This window comes from Miscanthus floridulus, chromosome 3 (assembly GCF_019320115.1).
Source record: "Miscanthus floridulus cultivar M001 chromosome 3, ASM1932011v1, whole genome shotgun sequence".
Taxonomy (NCBI): domain Eukaryota; kingdom Viridiplantae; phylum Streptophyta; class Magnoliopsida; order Poales; family Poaceae; genus Miscanthus; species Miscanthus floridulus.
Window position 1 is genome coordinate 8,800,904 of NC_089582.1, and position 21,107 is coordinate 8,822,010.

Sequence of the window (21,107 nt, forward strand, 5' to 3'; positions counted from 1 at the left end):
GTAACTATTGTTGCCTTGAGATAAATATTGTCGTAACTTGGGTTCTAAGATGGGCTTATGGACGCTGGGATTTCAGCATAAAAATGTGACATGAGTTGGGCTGGTCAGCATGTGCATGTGATGGGCTGCCCATAGTTTGTAATGGGCCATAAGGCCCAAAAGTGGATAAAAAATTCTTAATCTCGACCAAATTAAAACAAAACAGGTTACATGTACGTTTGAGTGAAGTCAACCAGTAGCGGCTTTGTAGCTATATATCAACTTTCTTGACCAATGGATCAATCAACCTGCAAACGTCCACAATCTTTATTCATAGACAATAGTCACACACAAAAATAATGTGTAAGAGGTACATCATTGTTGTTGTTGATCAGATCGATGGTCAATCGAATGTGCAATAATAAATCTTTTTGCTGGCAAAAATCAGTATTTAATTGCCTATGGTCCATGCATGGGTCACAAATTGGCAAGAACCTGAATCTCTAGTAATACCGTTCAGTTCATTCTTCCGAGCACTTCAGACTTGCGACGGTACGTTAGTGGCACGGTGTTCAGACTTATGTTGATCATGAGCCACCGTCATTGCAGTGCAGCAGCAGCCAGTAACTTCTGACCATGAGGTTGATGATGCATCGTGCGCTGGTGTGAACGCCCGCCGATGTAGTGTGTGCTTTCGTGTAGCATGTATCTCCTCCGGCTACGGCAGCGAACAGCAGGCCAACGCGGTTTTGTCCTCCTATCCTTTGCCATGCTCTTCTTTTATTCTGGAACTGACTGCATTGTGGATTTTTTCAAGGTCATGCATGGTCACCAAATCCAGAAGCAAGAAATTGGCAATCGATCCCTGACGCTGATCCTGAAAATTTTGTCATCTGTGCTTTGACATGAGCCCATCTTCCTGTGCAGCACCTGCACAGAACCAACCAGATGGGCAAACTAAGCCTACATGGTCCTGTTATCCTGTCCCCACCAACAAACTGCAGCCGGATCACCCTCCAGAGCTGCTACAAGAGTATTAAGCTCCTCCATGCTATATCGAAAGAATGCGGTTTTCCTGTCCATTCCGCATGAACAAAGAAGGTTTATATGGTTTGAGCAAGCAAATCGGTTAGGTCTGCACTGGCAACTGACAGCAGACAAGTGCAGATCATAGGAGCATGAAAAGCACTCCCGGTCAGTGGAATCGTAGTCCTTGTCCATCTTCTTACTTTTCAGAGGAGCATTCACCTCCCATGCAGCACCCTCCATTTTAACTCTTGTCTGAAATAAATAAATAAATAGAAAAATAAAAAATATGAGTATGTTATAAGTAATTCACTAAGAGACAGATAGTAAGTTCCAATGTTAGTGATCGAGTTATTACCTTAATAGCACTTGTCAGGACTCCATCCTTTCCACAGGTGTTCAGCCATCTGTATTCTCCCTTACCACTTTTGTGATTCATCCAAAGTTGTCTGGCAGCTTCTTTTGCAGCCTTGAGTAATAACTTGTCATGTGATATTGATGTCTTGCGACGCTGCTCTCTATAGAGCTCAACAGCACACTGTCCATGAGGCAGCCAATCCACAGGAGCGACGTTTACAGCCTCCGCACAGTTGAAACCACAGTTGAATCCAGAATGGTATGCTCTCGGTAGTGTCAGAACGAACTCGCCCTGACTTCTGAACAGCTCGGGTAAACAGAAACTCCTTCTGATTTTAGAACAGATGGAGATAACTGTGTAACCTGCTCCAAGAAAAAACAGAATGAAAATGGATGAGAATGAGATATATACATATGTTCTCTTGCATGGAAGAGGTATATATTCTTTCTCAGATACATAATTGAAAAACATTGTTACAGGAATTGACAACCAACAAAACATCTCTGACAGCTGATTTGTCAATAGATCCTAAATATTATATGACCAATACCAGGTAATAAAACCAAGTTGCTTTCTATTTATGCTTAATAGCTTTAGTGGCATTATTCAACTATGTTATGTGGTCAGAACAAAATACAGATGAACTTTGGCAATAGGTCACTACTACATATATAGCGACTCTACCAGGCACATAACAGAAAAAAAGTTGTTACCAGCTCATGAAGTAGATCAGGCTGTTCTTCAAACAGTTTGGGTAAGTTTTTTCTCATAGATTCTTCCAGCTTTACTGCTTCACCACTGGGAACACCATACCAAACTTTTGGTTCACCAAAATGCATGTAATTCAGAGAATAAAGAAAATGGTCTTCAACATGCTGCAGCAAAGTCATATAAAAAGATAAATTAGAATGCGCTCCATGAACAAAATTGTCATAAGTCGCTTAATTATATGTACTTTTGTTCCAACCACCATATATCAATCTACTCCAAACCGAATACTGAACAGCGCCCACACTAGACAATTATTTTTTGCAAAGTCAACCCTAATATATAGAATCTCTTTACTGAGTAAGGGATCCACATTTCATGAGAGAAATGTGGAAACAGATTAGCTAAGAATCTTACCCAGCAAAATGAAGAGAAGCACATTCCTACATAAAGCCATGGAACTACAACACCAGGTATATCCTCGCCTTCAAACGAGGTAACAGAGCCTGGCAGCCGTGGCAGAAAATTCAAGTTCCAACCAGACAAACCATATGGATCTTGCTTATTTCCATCCGAAGAAGATACTTCAACAAAACCACTACCAAACGTTGCAGTGTCCAAATCAGCACCATAATCCACCTAGGCACAGGAAGTTTGACATATATAAGTAATAATTTGATACAATACATAAGAACATAACCTGCTTATAATCTACAGACATACCTCAACTTCATCAGTTGACCCTACGACTATCCGCCAATATTCGCCCTCAATTTCCTCCACTGATGGTTCCCATATTTTTATGTGGTTTCTAATATCCGAAATGGAAATTTCATCACTCCCTTTCATTCCAAAATATTCCTGCTTGAACCCATCAGCGTATTTCTGAAACTCCGCTAACGTGAAATCAGACCCAGATTGAAAGCCAAATTTCTCTTCGGAGTCCTCACTCGAACTAGGACGCCTGTGTGTATCCCAAACCTCAGTCTCTTTCTTCTCTTTCTTTTCCTCTGAACTCGAGATTGTGTTGTTTTCTTTGTGGGCTCCCTGTTTTGAAGCTTGTCAACTTGTTGAACTCGAGTATTGAACTCTGTAGTTTCCCAGAAACTCTTCTCCTTCAGAGGACACGGAGGTTTCCAAGAAGATGGTGGGATAATACGACAAATTCCATATCTTTCTGCCTGTGGACGAATGCTAGCAATGTACCCAATTGGATCCTTAAATTCCTGTCAGAAAAAATATTATTCAAATGAAACTATAATGTTAAATTAACAAATCCATGACAGTTCTTGCAAGAAACATCAAGTTATCTAGTTTTCGCATGTCCAACTTAACTAACCTTTCTGATAGTTTTTAACATACTGGTGGACAAACTTTTAAAAGTTTGATTTGATTACACAAATCTAAAACATCAATAGAAAGAAAAAAGGAGTGCTATCTTATCAAGCATAACACATTGCAAAATTTTGGGCAGAGACAAGTAATCCACAGAGACAAACCTCTTCAGTTGGAGTGAAAATGGGAGCATTATCAATTTCAGGTCTCTGTGATTCATCTGGACGCCACTTTCCACATGTCTACCCACGAAAAACGAAGGAAAGTAGATAGGTTAGATGCATATAATAATCACACAAATATCTGTATCAACTGATTCAAATTATAGCATTTACAAACACGCAAATTGTTTCATCCCTTAATTAAGGTCACATTATTATCTGATCTGCCTGAAAGTCCTCCCATCCTAATCTCACCCCCCTAAAGAAGAACCTACATCAAACTGTACATCCCCATTGGCAAATCAACATGGATTGACCAATCACCTAACAGTGCCATCCAATTTACTCAGGATTCAGTACCCAAACGATTTCTTTTTCACATGAATGCATGCATGAGCACGACAGCAAACAGCACATGCAGCATCAAAATTTGTATCTGTCAGCACATGATGATATAAATACTAGCCAATCCTCTAATAATATAACCACACGAAAAAAATTCCATCCTGATCGATAGATACACGTGCGGTCGCTCATGAGGCAATATAACGAACACTTCTTGAGCATACATAAACAAGGAAGGAAACGAAGCAAGAATTAATGCATGGGTACAAACAATTGCAGATGGATCTACGCGCATATCTGGCGGGCGACCGACCCGTACCTGCGAGGCCACGGCCATGGCGCTGGGCTCCGGCGAGGCCACCGCGCCGCCGCCGCCGCAGCGCATGCGCTTCTTCTTCTCGCCGTGCCGCGTAGGGCCGGCCTCGGCGGATGTGGAAAGCATGGGCAAGATTTGGTGACGAAAAACAAGACCTTGTGCTTGGTATCACGGGAGGGATCGGATCGGAGGTAATAAGGACGATGCACATCAACTGCATGCGCTCGGCCGGTGCGGTGTTCGACTTCGACCGACTCGGTCTAGGAAGCCGTGCGGAAGGCGGTTGCCGTGGACCGTCGTGCCTTGTGTGGTTTACTGGTTTTCCACCCAGCCCAGCCCATAGAATTAATCCCTTATATTCTACGGACTCATTTAAATGCACGTATATCCAACTTAATTCACGTATGCTGGAATATAATGGAATGAAATTTAGTTTAATTCTACTCTAATCTACTTTAACACATGTGGATTGAGATAGTAACATGCGCATCTAAACCAGACCTACAGTGGAATTCCTTCTACATTTAGTGACACCATCGGGCCGGCTCCGGTTTGTGACACCAACAGCCCGAGTCAAACGCTCATTATATTATTTGTGTTTGTTTAGATCAATCATGTGTTGCTTTCTTACTAAGGGCCTATTTGGCAAGGCTCTGATAACAGCTTTTTCGGAGGAGCTCTACCAAACACTTTAGGAGAAGGAGCCGTTTTCTAGTGAAGAGTAGATGAGTCAGAGCCATTTTTTTTACCAAGAGCCGGAGCCACAAAAAGTGGGCAAACAGGAGTCTCAATTGCTCTGGCTCCTTAGAAGAAACACTTGAGGAGTCCTACCAAATAGGTCCTAAATATTAGTCTGTTGTTAAATAGCAAATTGGCATACTATAACTTAGCCTACCTTTTAATTCTCCTCATAAGACATCTCATCTTCTAGAGTTATCGACGAAGCGGCTGCCAAGGCAGATGGGCCAACGACCATCGGCCGGTGCCTTTCGCACTAAGACGAAGATTGTCATCGTCTTTAGCCTCCAACTAGTAATCGATGTATCACTGGAAATAAAATCAAAACGGTAGCACACATGCCTAGTGAATATGGTGAAATTTTTGCATTTTGGTCCCTTTTGAAAACATTTTTTCCAAAAAAACCTATACCAAAACGTTTGCTGAAAATAGACCATTTTTAGGCGTCTTAGAACATGATGCCAAGGTATGAGGGTCGGCGTCGACTGACACGACGCCGAGGTCTTGCCATGTCACGGATGACCCCGGTCGATGGCGACACGGTGGCGCATGGGGTCCCACACGTCGGCGCTGTGTCAGCCAACGCCACAGGCCCAACCTCAGCGCGGTGGGACTACACGCCGAGCTATTGGCACCATCCGGCGTGCGGCCCAGGCGGCCCAACAACGCTTCGTGGCCCAATAGCTCGGCGCGGGGTCACTTAACGCCGAGCCACCAGACTCGGCGCGCCCCGACTCAACGCCGAGGTCTGGGCTCTTGGAGCCACGCCGCGGCCCCCTTCTTCTTCCTCCCTCCATTCTGAAAGTCGGCGCTCTGCTCTCTCTTCGTCTCCTTCACGCCCCCACGAAACCCTAACCCTCAAATGCGACCCTAGGTGCCCAGATCTCGTCTCCCGAAGCTTCCTCGAGGTAATGGTCCCTCCCCTCCTCCAATCTATCCTCGTGATGTGCTTGCATTGTCTCTAATCATATGGAATCATGGGTGTATGGTGTTTTGGTATATGTGGAATCATGTGTTTCTAGTTATTTTGGTCATTAGGGTTCTTTGTTTATTGTAGGTGTCATTAGGGTTAGTTATTTGTTGGTTATTAGGGTTAGTATGTATTTTAGTTATTTGTTGGTCATTAGATTTCAATTTTTTATGACTAGAACGTTTTGCCAAGGTATTTCTCTTTCCCCTCTTTCATTTCATCCATTTAGATTCGGTTGTTTGTGTTTTTTTTGAACTTGGCATTATATGTTTGGTTCATGTTCATGTCATTCGTGCAATGTATGGTGGTTCAAATGATTGAATGACCCAAATGTATGGTTGTTGTTATTGTTGTATATGTTCTGGTTTATAATCATTGAGTTAAATTTTGTGTTTGTTGGGATTCAAATTTGCTTAGGGTTTGTAATGAAAAGCTTATTTGGGAGGTATGGTGATTTAGTGTTAGTAGCTTTACATTCGTTGCAAGGTACTTTGGATTGATTTTTTTTCTACGTAATGTTAGGATGCCAAGGCGTGGGAAAGCTCGTATTCCAAGGTAATCCCAATGTTTATTCATTATTTGTGCAACAAATAGAAAACCCTAGGTTTAGGTTTGGTTCTCCGTTAATATGACTAAATTCTTTCAATTGTAGCTATGGTCGTCAGAGGGCAAATCCCTACAACCTAAAGCCTCTCTCTGAAGGTGTTCCTCGACCCATGTGCTTTTGTGGTGATCCTTGCAAGGTAAACATCTCTGAAGATGAGGAAACATATAGACAGAGGTACTGGATGTGTCCCAATTATACATGGGAACCTACAAAGCAACAGCGCCGTGCATCGATTGTGAGGAATTTTTATTGTGTGTTAATTAATTTTCTTTTGATATTAAGTATTGTTTATTTATTTATTTTGTAACAATTTGTTTTTCTTGCAGACCATTCCACCACTGTGTGACTTTGAGCAGTGGATTGACACTGAGATCAAGGAGTCGGACAAGCAGCATCTAGAAGGCCTGAAGGAGTGGGATGCGGAGGTTAAGGAGAGGTTTGAGCAGAGACGCAGACAGGAGGCTATAGAAAAGGAGCATAAGGAAGAGGAGGAAAGGAGGCGTGTTGCTGCGTACAGGGCGGAGAGAGAGAAGAAGCTTGTGCGTGTGCGCCGAGCAAAGGCAGCGATGGAGGAGAATCCCGATGCCCAGAGGAAGAGAAAGTGGCCTCGTTGCACTCAGTAGGTATTTGGTTTATTCACGAGCAATGTCGTGTAGCCCTGGACTTTTTTACTATGTTGTAATGCACTCTGCTTTTATTTCAGATGAACTTATTCCCTAGACTTTTTTTATTATGTTGTAATGTACTATGCTTTTATTTTAGATGGTCTTATGCCCTGTACTTCGTTAACTATTCTAGGACTATAGTGCTACTGTTTGTATCACTAAAAATGCTACTTGTGCTGTTGCAGTCACTGAAAGGGCTACAAGTACTGTTGCAGTCAATAAAAAGTCTATTTGAAAACTCACTGAAAAGCCTAGATTCGTTTACTATTGTATCCGTGTACGCAATGAATTAATATCAGAGTGATGTACTACATTTAGATGAAGTGACAAAACACAGGTGTAGCCTTTTCAGATGAAATGACTAGTCATGGTTGTAGGCTTTTCAGATGAAGCATCTAGCCTTTGCAGATTCAATAAATGAGTACGCACACAAGTTTTTTGTCAAGTAGCATTCATGGTGAACCTGCCTTCATCTCTATATATAGTGCTCCATGTCTTGCTCCACATCCACACAACTTATTTTCTGGTTTAGTTTTAGCAAATGTCGAGCGGAGGTTCCTCGAGTGGAAAGGGTTTCGGCGGAGGGAGAGGAAGGGACCTCCGATTGTGTGGGAGGGTTCTCTGGGTCCTGATTCTTTTGAAGAACCAATAGAGGAATTTCCTTTGAAGAGGAAGAGTGACTTCACCCGTGAGAGACCTATTAGATCATACGACAAGCGCATTGAAGATTGCCCAAAATGCCACCACGGTTTGGATTGCGTTGTGCAGATGTACAACGACTGTGACGGTGGAGGCCGTCGTTTCTTCAGATGCCCGCGAGGATTTGTATTTCCTTTGAAATCTCTCCTTTTTTAGATTTGCATTTGGTTTGTAGTAGTACTTATTGGTAGATGGGTTTTCAGGATTCAAGCTGTCCAGATAACTGTGGCTTCACTAGATGGGTCGACCCTCCTCCTATCTATCCCCATCAACAATATATCACATATCTACAGGGACGCATCTTTGACCTAGAGTATGGCCCTGGAAGTGGTAACAGGGACAAGTCGAACGACGACAACAGCAATGATGTAGAGGAGGCACTATGCAATAATCCGTACTGCCAGTGCCCGTACCATAAGAAGCACGGGCCTCCTTCTCCACCGCCACCGCCACCGCCGCCGTCAACTAGAGGAACTATGGGGAAGGCGCAACTCAGTTCAATATGTGGGAGCATTATTAGGACCAACCTTTGTTAGTCAATCCGAATGTGGAATGCTTGTATGAGTTGTTCTTTTCAATCTCCTAAGGCATACTAGGTTTAGTTTGCAACATGCCATTGTTAGTTTTCATGTGAGTGTGTAATCGTAGTACCTTTACAACATCTGTATCACTTGTTTCTTTCAATCCCCTAAGGCATGCTAGGTTTAGTTTGCGACATGCCATTGTTAGTTTTGATGTGAGTGTACTCGTTGTGCATTCGCTATTTCATAAATTGCAGTTTACCTATCTCTAAGTTTCATGTACTATGGTTGATTCCTAAACTGAAAAAAGATTTGACTCTCTATAAGTTTCATGTACTATCGGTTATCACACAAACATCATGTCCCAGACCAATTACCACTTGTCTTACTAGCCTAAGAAACCAACACCAACTATCTGCATCCTCCTTCCGAACAATCGCAAAGGCCAATGGCACAAGCTGGTCTTCTGCATCTATCCCAATACAAACAAGCATTGTGCCTTCAAATTTCCCTATAAGAAAGGTTCCGTCAATTGAGACGACGGGCCTACAATGCTTGAATGCTTCGATGCTTTGCCCGAACGCACAAAAGGCCCTTCCAAATACCTGGCTACCATTCCTTGTTTCACCCTCTTTAGGTAAATACTCAAAGTGCATCCCAGGATTTACAGCCCTCGTTGCGTTCAACATTATAGGGAGGCACTCATAAGCTTCTTCCCAATTTCCAAATATTATTTCCAGTGTACGCTGCTTTGCCCTCCATGCTTTTCCATACTTGACATAGTAATTGTACCGTTGGAAGATGATCTCAACCAACGCGGACACCGTAATGGTTGGCATATGCTTCACCATGGGGCATAACTGCCTTGCAATGAACCTAGAATTGAGCTGCAGATGGTTCTCTTCTGCCTCAGCAGTGGCACAAACATGTGGTTGCTTCACTGAGGTAATCTTCCATTTGCCTGCCTTCGTCTTCCTAGCACATACTCTCCAACCACACTGTTGTTCTTCACAAGCAACAGTGTACCTCTTCTCCTTGAATGAATTGATGACCCTAAAAGGTCGGTTGTGTACAATGGAGTACTCTTGCAACCATGATTTCAACTCATCCATGGTAGCAAACAATATGCCCTTCCGTATGATGAGGCAACCGCTAACATCAGGCACTGTTGTATCACTTGGCCCACCATCAGCTACTGCCCTATGACCATGGCTAAGGTCCTCGAAATCACCAACTAGTGGATCTCTCCAAGTCAAGACCCTAGACAATATCTCTATTTCCCTAAAATTGAGACGACCAATAGGGCGATCGTCATCAGAGTCTTTAGCTATCTCCTCTACGAAGGATTCATCATCTCCAGCTATCTCCATGTCAAAACGGTTCATAGCCCTAGCATCACCAAAGTCTTCTTCACCACTAAGATCATCTTCGTCGCTAAGCTCATCCTCAATAGAAAAGTCTCCGCTAGCATCGTCCAAACCTTCTTCTACATCACCAATTACATAACCATCATCCTCTTCATAACTATCATGATTGCCCTCACCATCGGCAATCGGATTCTCATCCTCATCTCCACCGTAGCCTAGTTGTATGACAAGTATTTCTTCTTCAGACAAAGGACCATAACCTATGTGAGCAGGGGAAGATGGGCATGCTTCAAAGTTATCATTTCCTAAGCCGGACTCCTTACTTACTACTAAATCCAAAGATCGTACTTCTGAGGCCAATACAACTGCCTTGTAATCATTCCATTCAGACTCGCTTGTAATTTTGAGCAACCGCTTGATCCGAGGACCCTTCGACGACCCAACATCTATGACACCTTCAAACTAAACATGCACGTCTCCTTCATTCCAGCCTAACTTAACCTTTACTCGCTCCACTAACTAGGTCAAAGATGGTGTTTCAGAAAAAATCAACAACTCCTCACACATGTCCAGAAATTCCAAACTATCATCTCTTGTCCTAACAATATGACCTCCATGATGCAACCTCACTAATTTATCCATCTACAGCCATCACACAACAAGTAGTGTCACATATCAATATATCATGCGAGTTTCAATCCAATAAGTAGAAACTAAAATATATCATTTCATCTTTTTCAACCCCAACAACATAATCATTTCTAGTCATAAAAAATTGAAATCTAATGACCAACAAATAACTAAAATACATACTAACCCTAATGACCAACAAATAACTAACCCTAATGACACCTACAATAAACAAAGAACCCTAATGACCAAAATAACTAGAAACCAAACTAACCTAACATGTTCAGCACATAAAACAGTTAAACAACAATGCACTCAATCAACCTAAGCCATACATTTTGCAAATGCAAATACACATATACCAAAACACCATACACCCATGATTCCACATGATTAGAGACAATGCAAGCACATCTACGCGGATAGATTGGAGGAGGGGAGGGACCATTACCTCGAGGAAGCTTCAGGAGATGAGATCGGGGCACCTAGGGTCGCTTTTGGGAGTTAGGGTTTCGTGGGGGCGTGGGGGGAGCCGAAGAGCAGAGCCAGCGCCGATCTTCAGAATGGAGGGAGGAAGAAGAAGGGGGCCATGGCGCGGCTTCAAGAGCCTAGACCTTGGCGTTGAGTCGGGCCATGCCAAGTCTGGTGGCTCGGTGTTAAGTGACCCCGCGCCGAGCTATTGGGCCACGAAGCGTTGTTGGGCCGCCTGGGCCGCGCGCCAGATGGTGCCAATAGCTCGGCGTGTAGTCCCACCGTGTCGAGGTTGGGCCTATGGTGTTGGCTGACACAGCGCCGACGTGTGGGACCCCATGCGCCATCGTGTCGCCGTCGACCGGGGTCGTCCGTGACGTGGCAAGACCTCGACATCGTGTCAGTCGATGCCGACCCTCATACCTTGGCGTCATGTTCTAAGACGCCTAAAAATGGTCTATTTTCAGCAAACGTTTTGGTATAGGTCTTTTTGTAAAAAATGTTTTCAAAAGGGACCAAAATGCAAAAATTTCACGTGAATATGAGGAGGTTTATTGCTTGTGCAGTTGTGCATGGTGCGCTAGGGTCGATCGCAAGTAGTGGATCTCAATTATACATCTATGGGTTGAGGATCTATTAGGATTTGCAATCATGGGCTCCTTTCCCTACTTATGTAGTCTAGGGTAGGGTTACATATAGAGTCTTGGTCGATTTACAAGTAAGTTTTCTAGTCATTTACAAGAAAATTTAGTTAGATCTTTATAGATAGAGTTGGTTTCAATTTATATCTTGTGATGCCTTGTTTATCGGGTAGATGAGGTACCCATCCCATTAGGCCTCCCAAGTAGTCAGATTGGGCCACCCTTTCCTGATTGATGATTTCCTTTAAGTTGAGGATACCTAGGGCACATGTAGTTACAATAGCCCTTAAGCTTCCGTGCGATTCAGAGAATCGGACGGAGATCTAGTCATTGTTGAAGTATGAATGCAAGTTCTTTCTATGTCTAAGTGCACCGAGTGTCCTGGATGCTTCATGTCATCAAGTTCGAATGATTTTTCTGTAGTCACAGTTCATCGGGCTCACCTGAGTGTCCCGAATGCTTCATGTTAGAGGTTTAACTGTAGTCTTCTTTTAGTCTTCTTATCCCACTGAGTGACTCGAAGGTCACAAGTTTACCTTCATGAAGTACACCTAGTGGTCTTCTAATTTCAACTCGGTAGCCAACCTTCGATGGGTTTTCTGAGAGGTTCCTCTCTTATGTTGAGTCGGCAGTCAGCCCTCAATGAATCTACCGAATGGTCATTGTTGCCAAATTAGATCGGCTGAGTAGGGAGACTATGAGATGCCGTGAGGATAGTGGGTTGCATCGCGGGAGATCAAGAGATTCCATTGAGATTCTGGGTTGTGCCGCAGGATATCAAGAAATGTCACGGGGACCACTAAGCACCCCATGGTGGAATGACACATGACTGTGGTCGCCAATGCTAGCACCATACACTACTAGAAATATCCACTTCTATGATGAAAATCTTAATGACTAATCTGAAACTGTCATAAAAGAACGTTTTTTATGATGAATATTTCTGTTTCGTCATAGATTAGTGGTGATGATCCTGCAACCCTCCCTTTCTATGACAAAATCAGGCATCATCACAAAAAACGTCATAGAAGAGCGCAAGGTTTCATCATAGATCACCCGCGCTACTCAGCTGTGATGATCTCCTTTAAAACTACGACGAACATGGCTTCGTCATTGAACTAATTACACATATATGACAAACAATATTCGATCTATAACGAACGGCTTCATCATAGATCTCCACATGGTACTTTCTCCATCCGACGTGTACCTGTGAGACATGCAGTTACTCATCCGTGACACTTGCAATTCATCATAAAAGTCTCTGCTCGATCCTTTCTCTGTCCAACGTGTACCTGCAGGACCCTTCAGCATCTGACCTATGGGACCCAATGGCTTACGTGTCACGTGTACCTATAGGACCATTCTCCATCTCCATCCAACCTGTGGGACCCGACGGCTTGCGTGTCACATGTACCTATGGGACCCGACGGCTCATGTGTCACGTGTACCTGTGGGATCTTTCTCCATCTCCATCCAACCTGTGGGACCTGACGGCTTGCATGTCACTTGTTGCCACCGGGGTTTAATAAATTCAAACTAAAAAAAACCATGAGACCTAGGAGTCAAACCCGATACCCAGATCAAGGAATAGATCATCTTCACCATTGCGCTAGACGCTTGGTTGTGTTGACATGTCTTTGGAGTCCTAATAGTAGTATATGTTCTCTGTGTGGACAGGTTGACTTATATATTGGATATATCCCTTGCAAGTGGAAACAAATATGTGCCCATTGGACTTGATATGGTGGCGACGGTGGTGGATCCTCGGTGTGCTATGGTGGCTTAGGCATCCTTTTGGAGGCTAGGCGGTGGGTCTTCCTGGTGGAGCGTGCGGCATTGGTGTCCATGTTTGTCGTGTGCCGCGGCAGAGGCGACAGATCTGATCCACATGTCTCTTTTCTCGCCTTTTCCTATTTGCTTCACTATTTTGATCCTTGCTTGAACATGAGATATACAAGAAACATTGTAGCGTTGTAGATCTGGTTAGGTCAATGCTGATGAAAAAACTAGGAGGTGGCACTGGTTGGTTTTCTACTGGTGTCTTGGTTTTCTGCATATGTTTAGTGTTCTTACTATAAATGCCTATGTGCAACTAGGCCTGTTAATTGTCAAGTGCTTACTTGATTATACCTATCTGTCTAAGCAAACATACAGGCCCTTTGCTTCAGCCTTAAACTATTTTTTCTGTCTAGTGCTTGCTTGATTCTATATTTCTGTTTTGTATGCTCTAGTGCTACCAGTAAGTCCTTATGATATTTTTTGAACTTCTAACATATCTGAGGCCACATTTCTATGCCAATGATGTCTACATGGCTGTTGGATGTATTAGGATGCAGCTCATATGTTTGCTTTTATGTGTCTTCTCCTTGTTGACAACCAAGTTATCCATTTGGTTCCAAACAAGAGGAAGGCATTGAAACCAAATCAATGCTTTGTGTCCATCATTCACATCACTGAGGTCAATAATGTTTAAGCTGCACATGTTGCTACTGATGCCAATGATGATCACTACCACTTATTCACTGACATTCTACTTGTGAAAACTGAGGAAGCTCAATTAACTGCTGATATTGTAATGGTTACAGCTCCATTACCTGCTACTCTAGTTTGAGTTATATATATCTATGTGGTGCTACTCTAAATTTACATAAGGTCGTACCATGAAAATTGTTAATAGTTGCACTTTGGTATGAGTTGTGGACTTCACTGATGGATCTTTGTTGGATTATTTTTCTCTTCAGTGATCTCATTACTTAGGAAGCTCTCATCGTACTGTACACTGACGAAATGGAGGAGGCCCCCAACAAGAGGAACGCACTGGCCAGCCTTATGGAGGATGTTGTTTTCAAGATCCTCCGCTGCCTCCTCACCTGCTCCTTGTTCTATTGCAAATGTGTCTGTCGCTCCTGGAAAGACCTCATCTCGGACCCCAACAACCATAAGAAGCTGCCCCAAACTATGGTCAGCTTCTTCAATGACAGTGAGAACGACAATCAAAACTTTACTAGCGTTGTCCGTGGTGTACGCCCCTGCTCCTTGGAATTCTTGCCCTTCAACATTGACAATGTAGCTCTCTTAGATTGCTGCAACGGTCTCATCCTATGCTAATGCCTTAGGGCTAATGGATACCGCTAAGTTATCTGCAATCCAATGACCTAGAAGTTTAAAATTTTACCGCCTAGCACCCATGATGTTGGCCATGCTATTGGTGAGGCTCGCTTGGCATTCGACCCAACAGCCTCCTCGCACTTCCATGTGATTGAATATGTGGATGTCAACGCTGTGTGCGCATGTGTAGAGATCTACTCATCTTAAACTGCAGCATGGATATATAAGGAATCTAAATGAGGTGAGCGTACTGATGTGATATTTTATAGACAACCAAGTGTGTTTCTTAACAGTTGTCTGCACATTATGGGGCACTCTAGGAGGTACTCTATGATATTTGCTATGGATATGGAGGGAAACACATGGAGGAAAATTGATAAGCCGGATGGTCTTCACCACTCCATGCATCAAGCTCAGGGTCATTTGTGTGTATGTACTATTGATGGTCCCAATGATTCCAAGCTTTTAATCTAGATCCTTGAAGACTATGGTACTGATAATTGGATATTGAAGCATACAGTCGCCACGCGGATCCTGTTTGGAAGGATTAATATTAGATTTGGTTACCTAGATATTGATGACGAGGACATAGTGATCACAGTTCACCTAGAATGGAATTTGATTTTCTTTGCTAGGGAGGATGGAACAATCATCGCATATAACATGGACCGTAAAAAGTTAATGTCATCCCTGTCCGTGTCTTTTGGTATGGTAGACGTATCATTAAAAAAGAGTTCATCTGCATACCATACTATCTTCCTTATGTTCCCTTGTTCTTGGATTCATTAGCAAAGTAGTAAATAAAGTTGCATTTGATGTATCTCTCTTCATGCATTTTAAATGGACCAATGTTGTTTGCTTGTCTATGGACATGTTAATTTCCTCAATGATGGATATTGTCATTATTTTAGCTAAACTAGTGTGCCATCTTTGTTTTGTTTGTAAATTGAATTATTTGTTTGGTGCACACATGTGTTACAGTGGTGTTACAACTCCCATCGCCGTTTCATCCATTAATTCAGCTGTAATACAATACTTATATTGATTTCTAATGTCATGGGTACATGGGGTATGCTGATGAGGGCACTCCAAAACACACAAAAAATGACACTTCAAAAGCTCTACAATGCACCCACCATATTGTACTACTAGGCTATGCTACTATTAAGTTAGCCAAACTTAAAATCATAAACGACACAGTAACAAGCATCATAGGAAGACGAGGAAAACTATGGAGGATACTGTTAGACGCGTTCAAATGTACAGAGGTCGGACTTTCTTACGTGTGCAATAACATTTCAACAACAATGGCTCCTCTGCTCTACATTAGACTGAGGAAAGACTTGTGGTCAAACTTTCTTACGTGTGCAATAACATTTCAATACCAATGGCTCCTCTGCTCTACATTACACTGAGGCAAGACTTGCTCCTCGCTGCAAGGTTCTTGCAAGTTCAACAAAGATTGACAAAGACACCAAGACAACAAAAAACAAACAGAAACCAAATGACCTGAGCTACACAGCGCTCAACAGATTGTAAGTGCAAGACTTGCTCCTTGTGCTGAAATTGTAATGGTTGTCACATGTACCTTCTTCAGATTTGTTTCCTTTAGGGAGCCACATAGGTATTCAAATTTACTACACACGCAAGAAAGTCCCAGCATCGTAAATCTAACTAAGCCAAACACATCTCATGTTATACATGGAAACCTATTTCGTACGAGTACTTTCATTGCATCCCTAAAGGAAACAAATAGAATTGAAACAAAACAATAGAAAAGCAAAAGCAAAAACAATATTCTAGACTTGTTTAGATGAACTCCTCACTGCATGGTTCTTTCAAGTTCAATAAATTTTATCAAAGACACGAGTTGACTTCAACAGAGATCAAAGGCACTCATGAATGTTTAGCATATTATAGATCAGATCAAAGACAACTAGAAAGAAACCTACAGCGAAAAGCAACCAATAGGGGCTACAAACTGGCTACAAAATGACCAAAGGACCTGAGCTACACCACGCTCAATAGAGTTTAACTCACCTAAGGCCTTGTTTGGAGGCGCATGTATTCATCTCAATCCACATGTGTTGAAGTGGATTGGAGTGGAATTAAACTAAATTCCATTTGATTCCACTCCAACACATGTGGATTGAAGTGGATATGCATGCATCCAAACAAGGATGTCTATGTATTCGTCTCTATCCACATGTGTTGAAGTGAATTAGAGTGGAATTAAACTAAATTCCATTTCATTCCACTCCAACACATGTGGATTGATGTGGATACACATACATCCAAACAAGGCCTGATATAAAGTTCAACAAAAGTTAACACCATCATGCAAATAAGAGTTCACATATTTTGCAAGGGTGTCCCGTAGATCAAACTTATTCATGACTACTAATACTACTAATATGTCCCATAGATCAAGGGTCGAGGTTGGCATGCAGGATCTTGTCCATGTCCACCTTCTGTATGACAACATTGGTGGCTGGCTCAAAACTCTCGATCAGATCAGCGATGCCATCATCCATCGAATGCGGTGGAAAACCCTGCTCCACCACATCGAGGTTCACCACTGTGCCAATCTGAAGCTGGGCAATAGCCAGCGCCATGGCAGCCCCCTAACAAATGACTTCAGTCACCATAGCTCAAATTTAGGCCAGCAGGGCTCAGGGGTGCTCCTCTACAGTGAACAGATTATCCACTTTTCTAATGGGGAAGGCCACATTACAGGAGGCTAGCACAAACATCTACAGGGTGTTGACCTGCGTGCTCAGTACCACAACAAGGTTCATCATGTGTTGGGCTTGCTGCTGGACGATTGCCAAGTCAGCTCGTGCCTAGGAGGCCAGATTCTTGGAAGCTTGAAGTGCGTCATGCGCAGCGTCTAGCTCACCACGCAGCATCTTGGCGTTTAGCCTGGTTGATGATAAATCTGCTTTGGCCTCACGGTAATCCTTCAATAATTGATAGTAGTTTACATCGTCTGAGGATTCACGCTCTTTTAACGATTCACCCACTTTAGAACCAGAGGGCTGTGCGGGGATAGATGGGCTTGGCGGTGGCAAGCGGTGACGGGATGACTCTCCAGCACCACCAGGGGAAAGCCCCATGACTTGGGATGGTGCCACCATGGAGGAAGTGCTGCACAATGCAATTCAAGTTCAAGCCCATATAGGATAAGGGGAAGAGCAATCTAATTGAGAAGGCAAACAACTTTTACCAAACTAACCGATGCAGCATGGCACGGAATCACGGGTGTCTGCCTCCATCGGTGGATGCCTCATGGGGCTGCTTTCCGAGCATGACCGCGGACGAAGAACCGAGCACCGGGGCCAACAAGGCTTGGGACACCATCATGCCCATGATCAATTCCAAATACTAGTTAAATTAAATAGCATGAACACAAATACTAGTGTGACCATTGCTCGCATACTCTAGTTAAATGAAGATAAACAACATGAAGAATGGTGATGATCCACCTCCAAAGGGGAACTGGCGGGTTAGAGAGCTGGCCAACGTGAGATCCATCTATCGGTGGAGGATTGCTAGCGTTGAAGGCCTCTAGGGACTCCACAATGATAGACGACCTAGTTCACTCTGCCATGGTCCTGGCAGGAGTCGGCAGCGGCGTAGTAGGGTGGAAGGCAAAAGCTTTGGAATGGAATCAAGAGCTTTGGAGAGAGAAGGCAGTAGGTATAACCTTCCCTCTTGCCCCTTGTCTCTACTGTTATAGTTTGTGGGTCATCGATCACTCCACGACAAAGATGTTTGCGTGGGTGGGCGGCGGGGCTTTGCCTTGTCACGCAATGCAACGAGCTAGGAGGTCACGTCCCCTACTGCAACAGGCTGCTGACGCCACCCACGCACGCACGCCTACACGAGAATACAAGAGCACGTCATCCGGGTAGTCAAGATTTTAGATGGCCAGACCTTGTGTGATCCTATAAAGTATAAAGTTTCTGAATAAAAATAATCCTTGATGCATAGTTCTTGCAAGTTCAACAAATCTTATCAAATACACGAAAATAAGATAAGTTGGGTTCAACACAGATTAAAGACACTCATGACTACTACTACTACTACTGATACAAATGTTGTGACTGAGTGCACTCCGTAGGCAATAGTTTTACTCATAGCTCTGAACTGTATAGTGTCCGACGAGATCAAATGTGCCGTATTTGGACTTTCTTGCGAGCGCAGTAAAATATGAGAGTGAAGCGAATGCGTTAGGAAAGCTGGACACAAGAAGTGATTCGAAAAAAGGAGCTTTTGACATGCTTGAGACTTGAATGACTGGTGCGGTTGTGATTGGTCTTTTCTGTACTTTTTTTATTCCAATCCAAGAAGTCACAACAGTCGAGGGGCAGACTAAAGGCGTGTCTAGCTCGGTCAGATTTACAATGCTCGAACTATCATAGGAACTCTAGGGCAAGTCAAGATAAATATTTTTTCCAACTGGTGTGCTTCGCCTCGGGTGCTGTCGCACTCCCTCAGGAACCTCAGCTAGTTGTACCAAAGAAGGCGTGTTCGACCGGAGATGTAGGAGTATTAACGTTCCCAAGCATACACTGATGAAAACAGAGCACGTCTCCTCCATTTATGTCGATGAGACGACATCAGTCTCAGCACTAGTTTTTACTATATGTTAGCTCCTCCACTGATGCCCCAATAGTGTGTGCACTCCTTGCGTTTGTGACAACACTAGAAACACAAAAAAAGAAAGCCCCCCACGACAGGAGAACGAGAATAGAGACATACCAGCAAGGATTCCTTAAAACTATAAAGTTCCCTAGTTGACACAACGAGGCTCCAAGAATACATGGTAGGACCGAGCCACATTGACCTAGAGTGCATGAAGATCCTTATTCCTAGATTGTATGCAGAAACATTAGTTAGTGCCCATTTTCTATGTGCTAAATCCGATCTACTAGGGTTTACCTTTGGGAACAAACTTGTCCCTCTATCTGGCTATGTTGATCGTTGTGCACGCAAAAACTACTGGCTATAATGGCTTGGGCCATCGGAGGATGCCAGAAACTTGAGCTTTGTCTGGATGACGAGCAGAACCTGGCCTGGTGGAAGGTGGGGGTGTTCCCCAAAGGCGGTCACTTGTACCTCCGCTGGGGATGGAAGCACTTCGCCCTTAACCTCCAAGATGGGTTCTCTCTTGTATTGCGATTTGATAGTCGGTCAGAGATTAACATCAAGGTCTTCGACCTTACCACCTGCCGCAAGCAGTACCCGCTCCACTTCAAGGCCGGTGGTAGTTAGCTCTCCCTGCCCATCGTAGAGCTGAGGAGTTTTGCAGTGATCCTAAAGAAGTACCACCTCAAAGCAAGGTATTTGGTGAGCACTCGTGTGAGATGCAGAACATAACGATAATGTCGCAAGTTACTATTGTCCTCTTTGTCATCAGTCTTTTTTTGTGCGAGGTGAAGAATGTGCTAGTGGACTTCGAGTGAGCGCATGACTACAAGCAGTGGCGCATGGTCGAGCTGCAGATGGCTAGGCAGTCCTAGTTTGTGGGCTTGGAGAGGACCTGCACGAACAAAGTCTTGCGAGTGTCGTTCAAGTATGGGTGGGGCGCCTTCTACGCTAACAACAACCTCAACGTCGGCAACACCTGCATCTTCAGCGTGATCCACGAGGCCACCTGCAACAATGATGATGACAAGGAACAGGAGGAGGAGCTAGAGGACGATGAAACTCAGCTCAAGGTGGAGGTGTGCAAGACAAACGGCGGTGGAGGCGATAAACTCGGCGCAAGAGTTGACATGATCTATATTTTGTTGTTTCATCAATACTATTATCCGGCCTATCAAGATTTCTAAGTACCGAACTGTCTTAGGCCCTATTGGGATGAACTGTGACTAGTTAGCCATGTCTAAAACTTAGCCATGAGTTGTTTTATTAGTCCATACCTGTTTGTATCGTGAACTAATTGTTGGGTTCTATGGACTAGTTGGATGGCCCCTAATAGTTGCTATCATTGTATTTCGTTGTTCATCAACTTGCAGTGATCTAGATCGTCCATATTTCCTAGGGTCAGACTGTCTTAGGCTCCAGAAAATTTCAACATCTATATGCCCACGTCCTCCGATTAGAAAGGGCGAACACCGTTAGTATACTACAAATCAGAAAGAGAACCAGAAAGAGAACTACAAGCAAAAGCAACCAACAGGGGCTAGACAGAGTTTAACCCACCTAATACAAAGTTCAACAAAAGTTAACATAGACATAGTGATTGCGTGGGTTAAACTTTGTTGAGCATGGTATAGATCAGGTCCTTTGGTCTTTTGGTAGCCGTTTTCTAGCCCTTGTTGGTTGGTTTTGCCTGCTGGTTTCTTTCTGGTTCTCTTTCTGATATGTAGTATGGTAAATATGCATAATGGAATTCATCCAATCAAGTCTCCCGTCGATCTAATGCCTAATGGAGGAGCCACATAGCTATTC

The 21,107-nt window shown here is 43.5% G+C and overlaps 2 protein-coding genes across 2 annotated transcripts; one reads left to right on the forward strand and one right to left on the reverse strand.

Annotated features, from left to right (window-relative positions):
* Positions 1 to 303: 303 nt before the first annotated feature.
* Positions 304 to 4,480, reverse strand: LOC136544911 (lysine-specific demethylase JMJ18-like). The gene is given in 10 exon segments (XM_066536966.1): positions 304 to 946; positions 949 to 1,260; positions 1,364 to 1,672; positions 1,675 to 1,725; positions 2,077 to 2,238; positions 2,489 to 2,710; positions 2,795 to 3,045; positions 3,048 to 3,297; positions 3,571 to 3,648; positions 4,232 to 4,480. Coding segments are annotated over 10 exon segments (1,836 nt in total). The 5' UTR covers positions 4,355 to 4,480; the 3' UTR covers positions 304 to 868.
* Positions 4,481 to 14,327: 9,847 nt separating this feature from the next.
* LOC136543104 (uncharacterized) lies at positions 14,328 to 14,648 on the forward strand. Its single transcript, XM_066535657.1, has one exon. The coding sequence runs from the start codon at positions 14,328 to 14,330 to the stop codon at positions 14,646 to 14,648; it is 321 nt and encodes a 106-aa protein (XP_066391754.1).
* Positions 14,649 to 21,107: the final 6,459 nt, after the last annotated feature.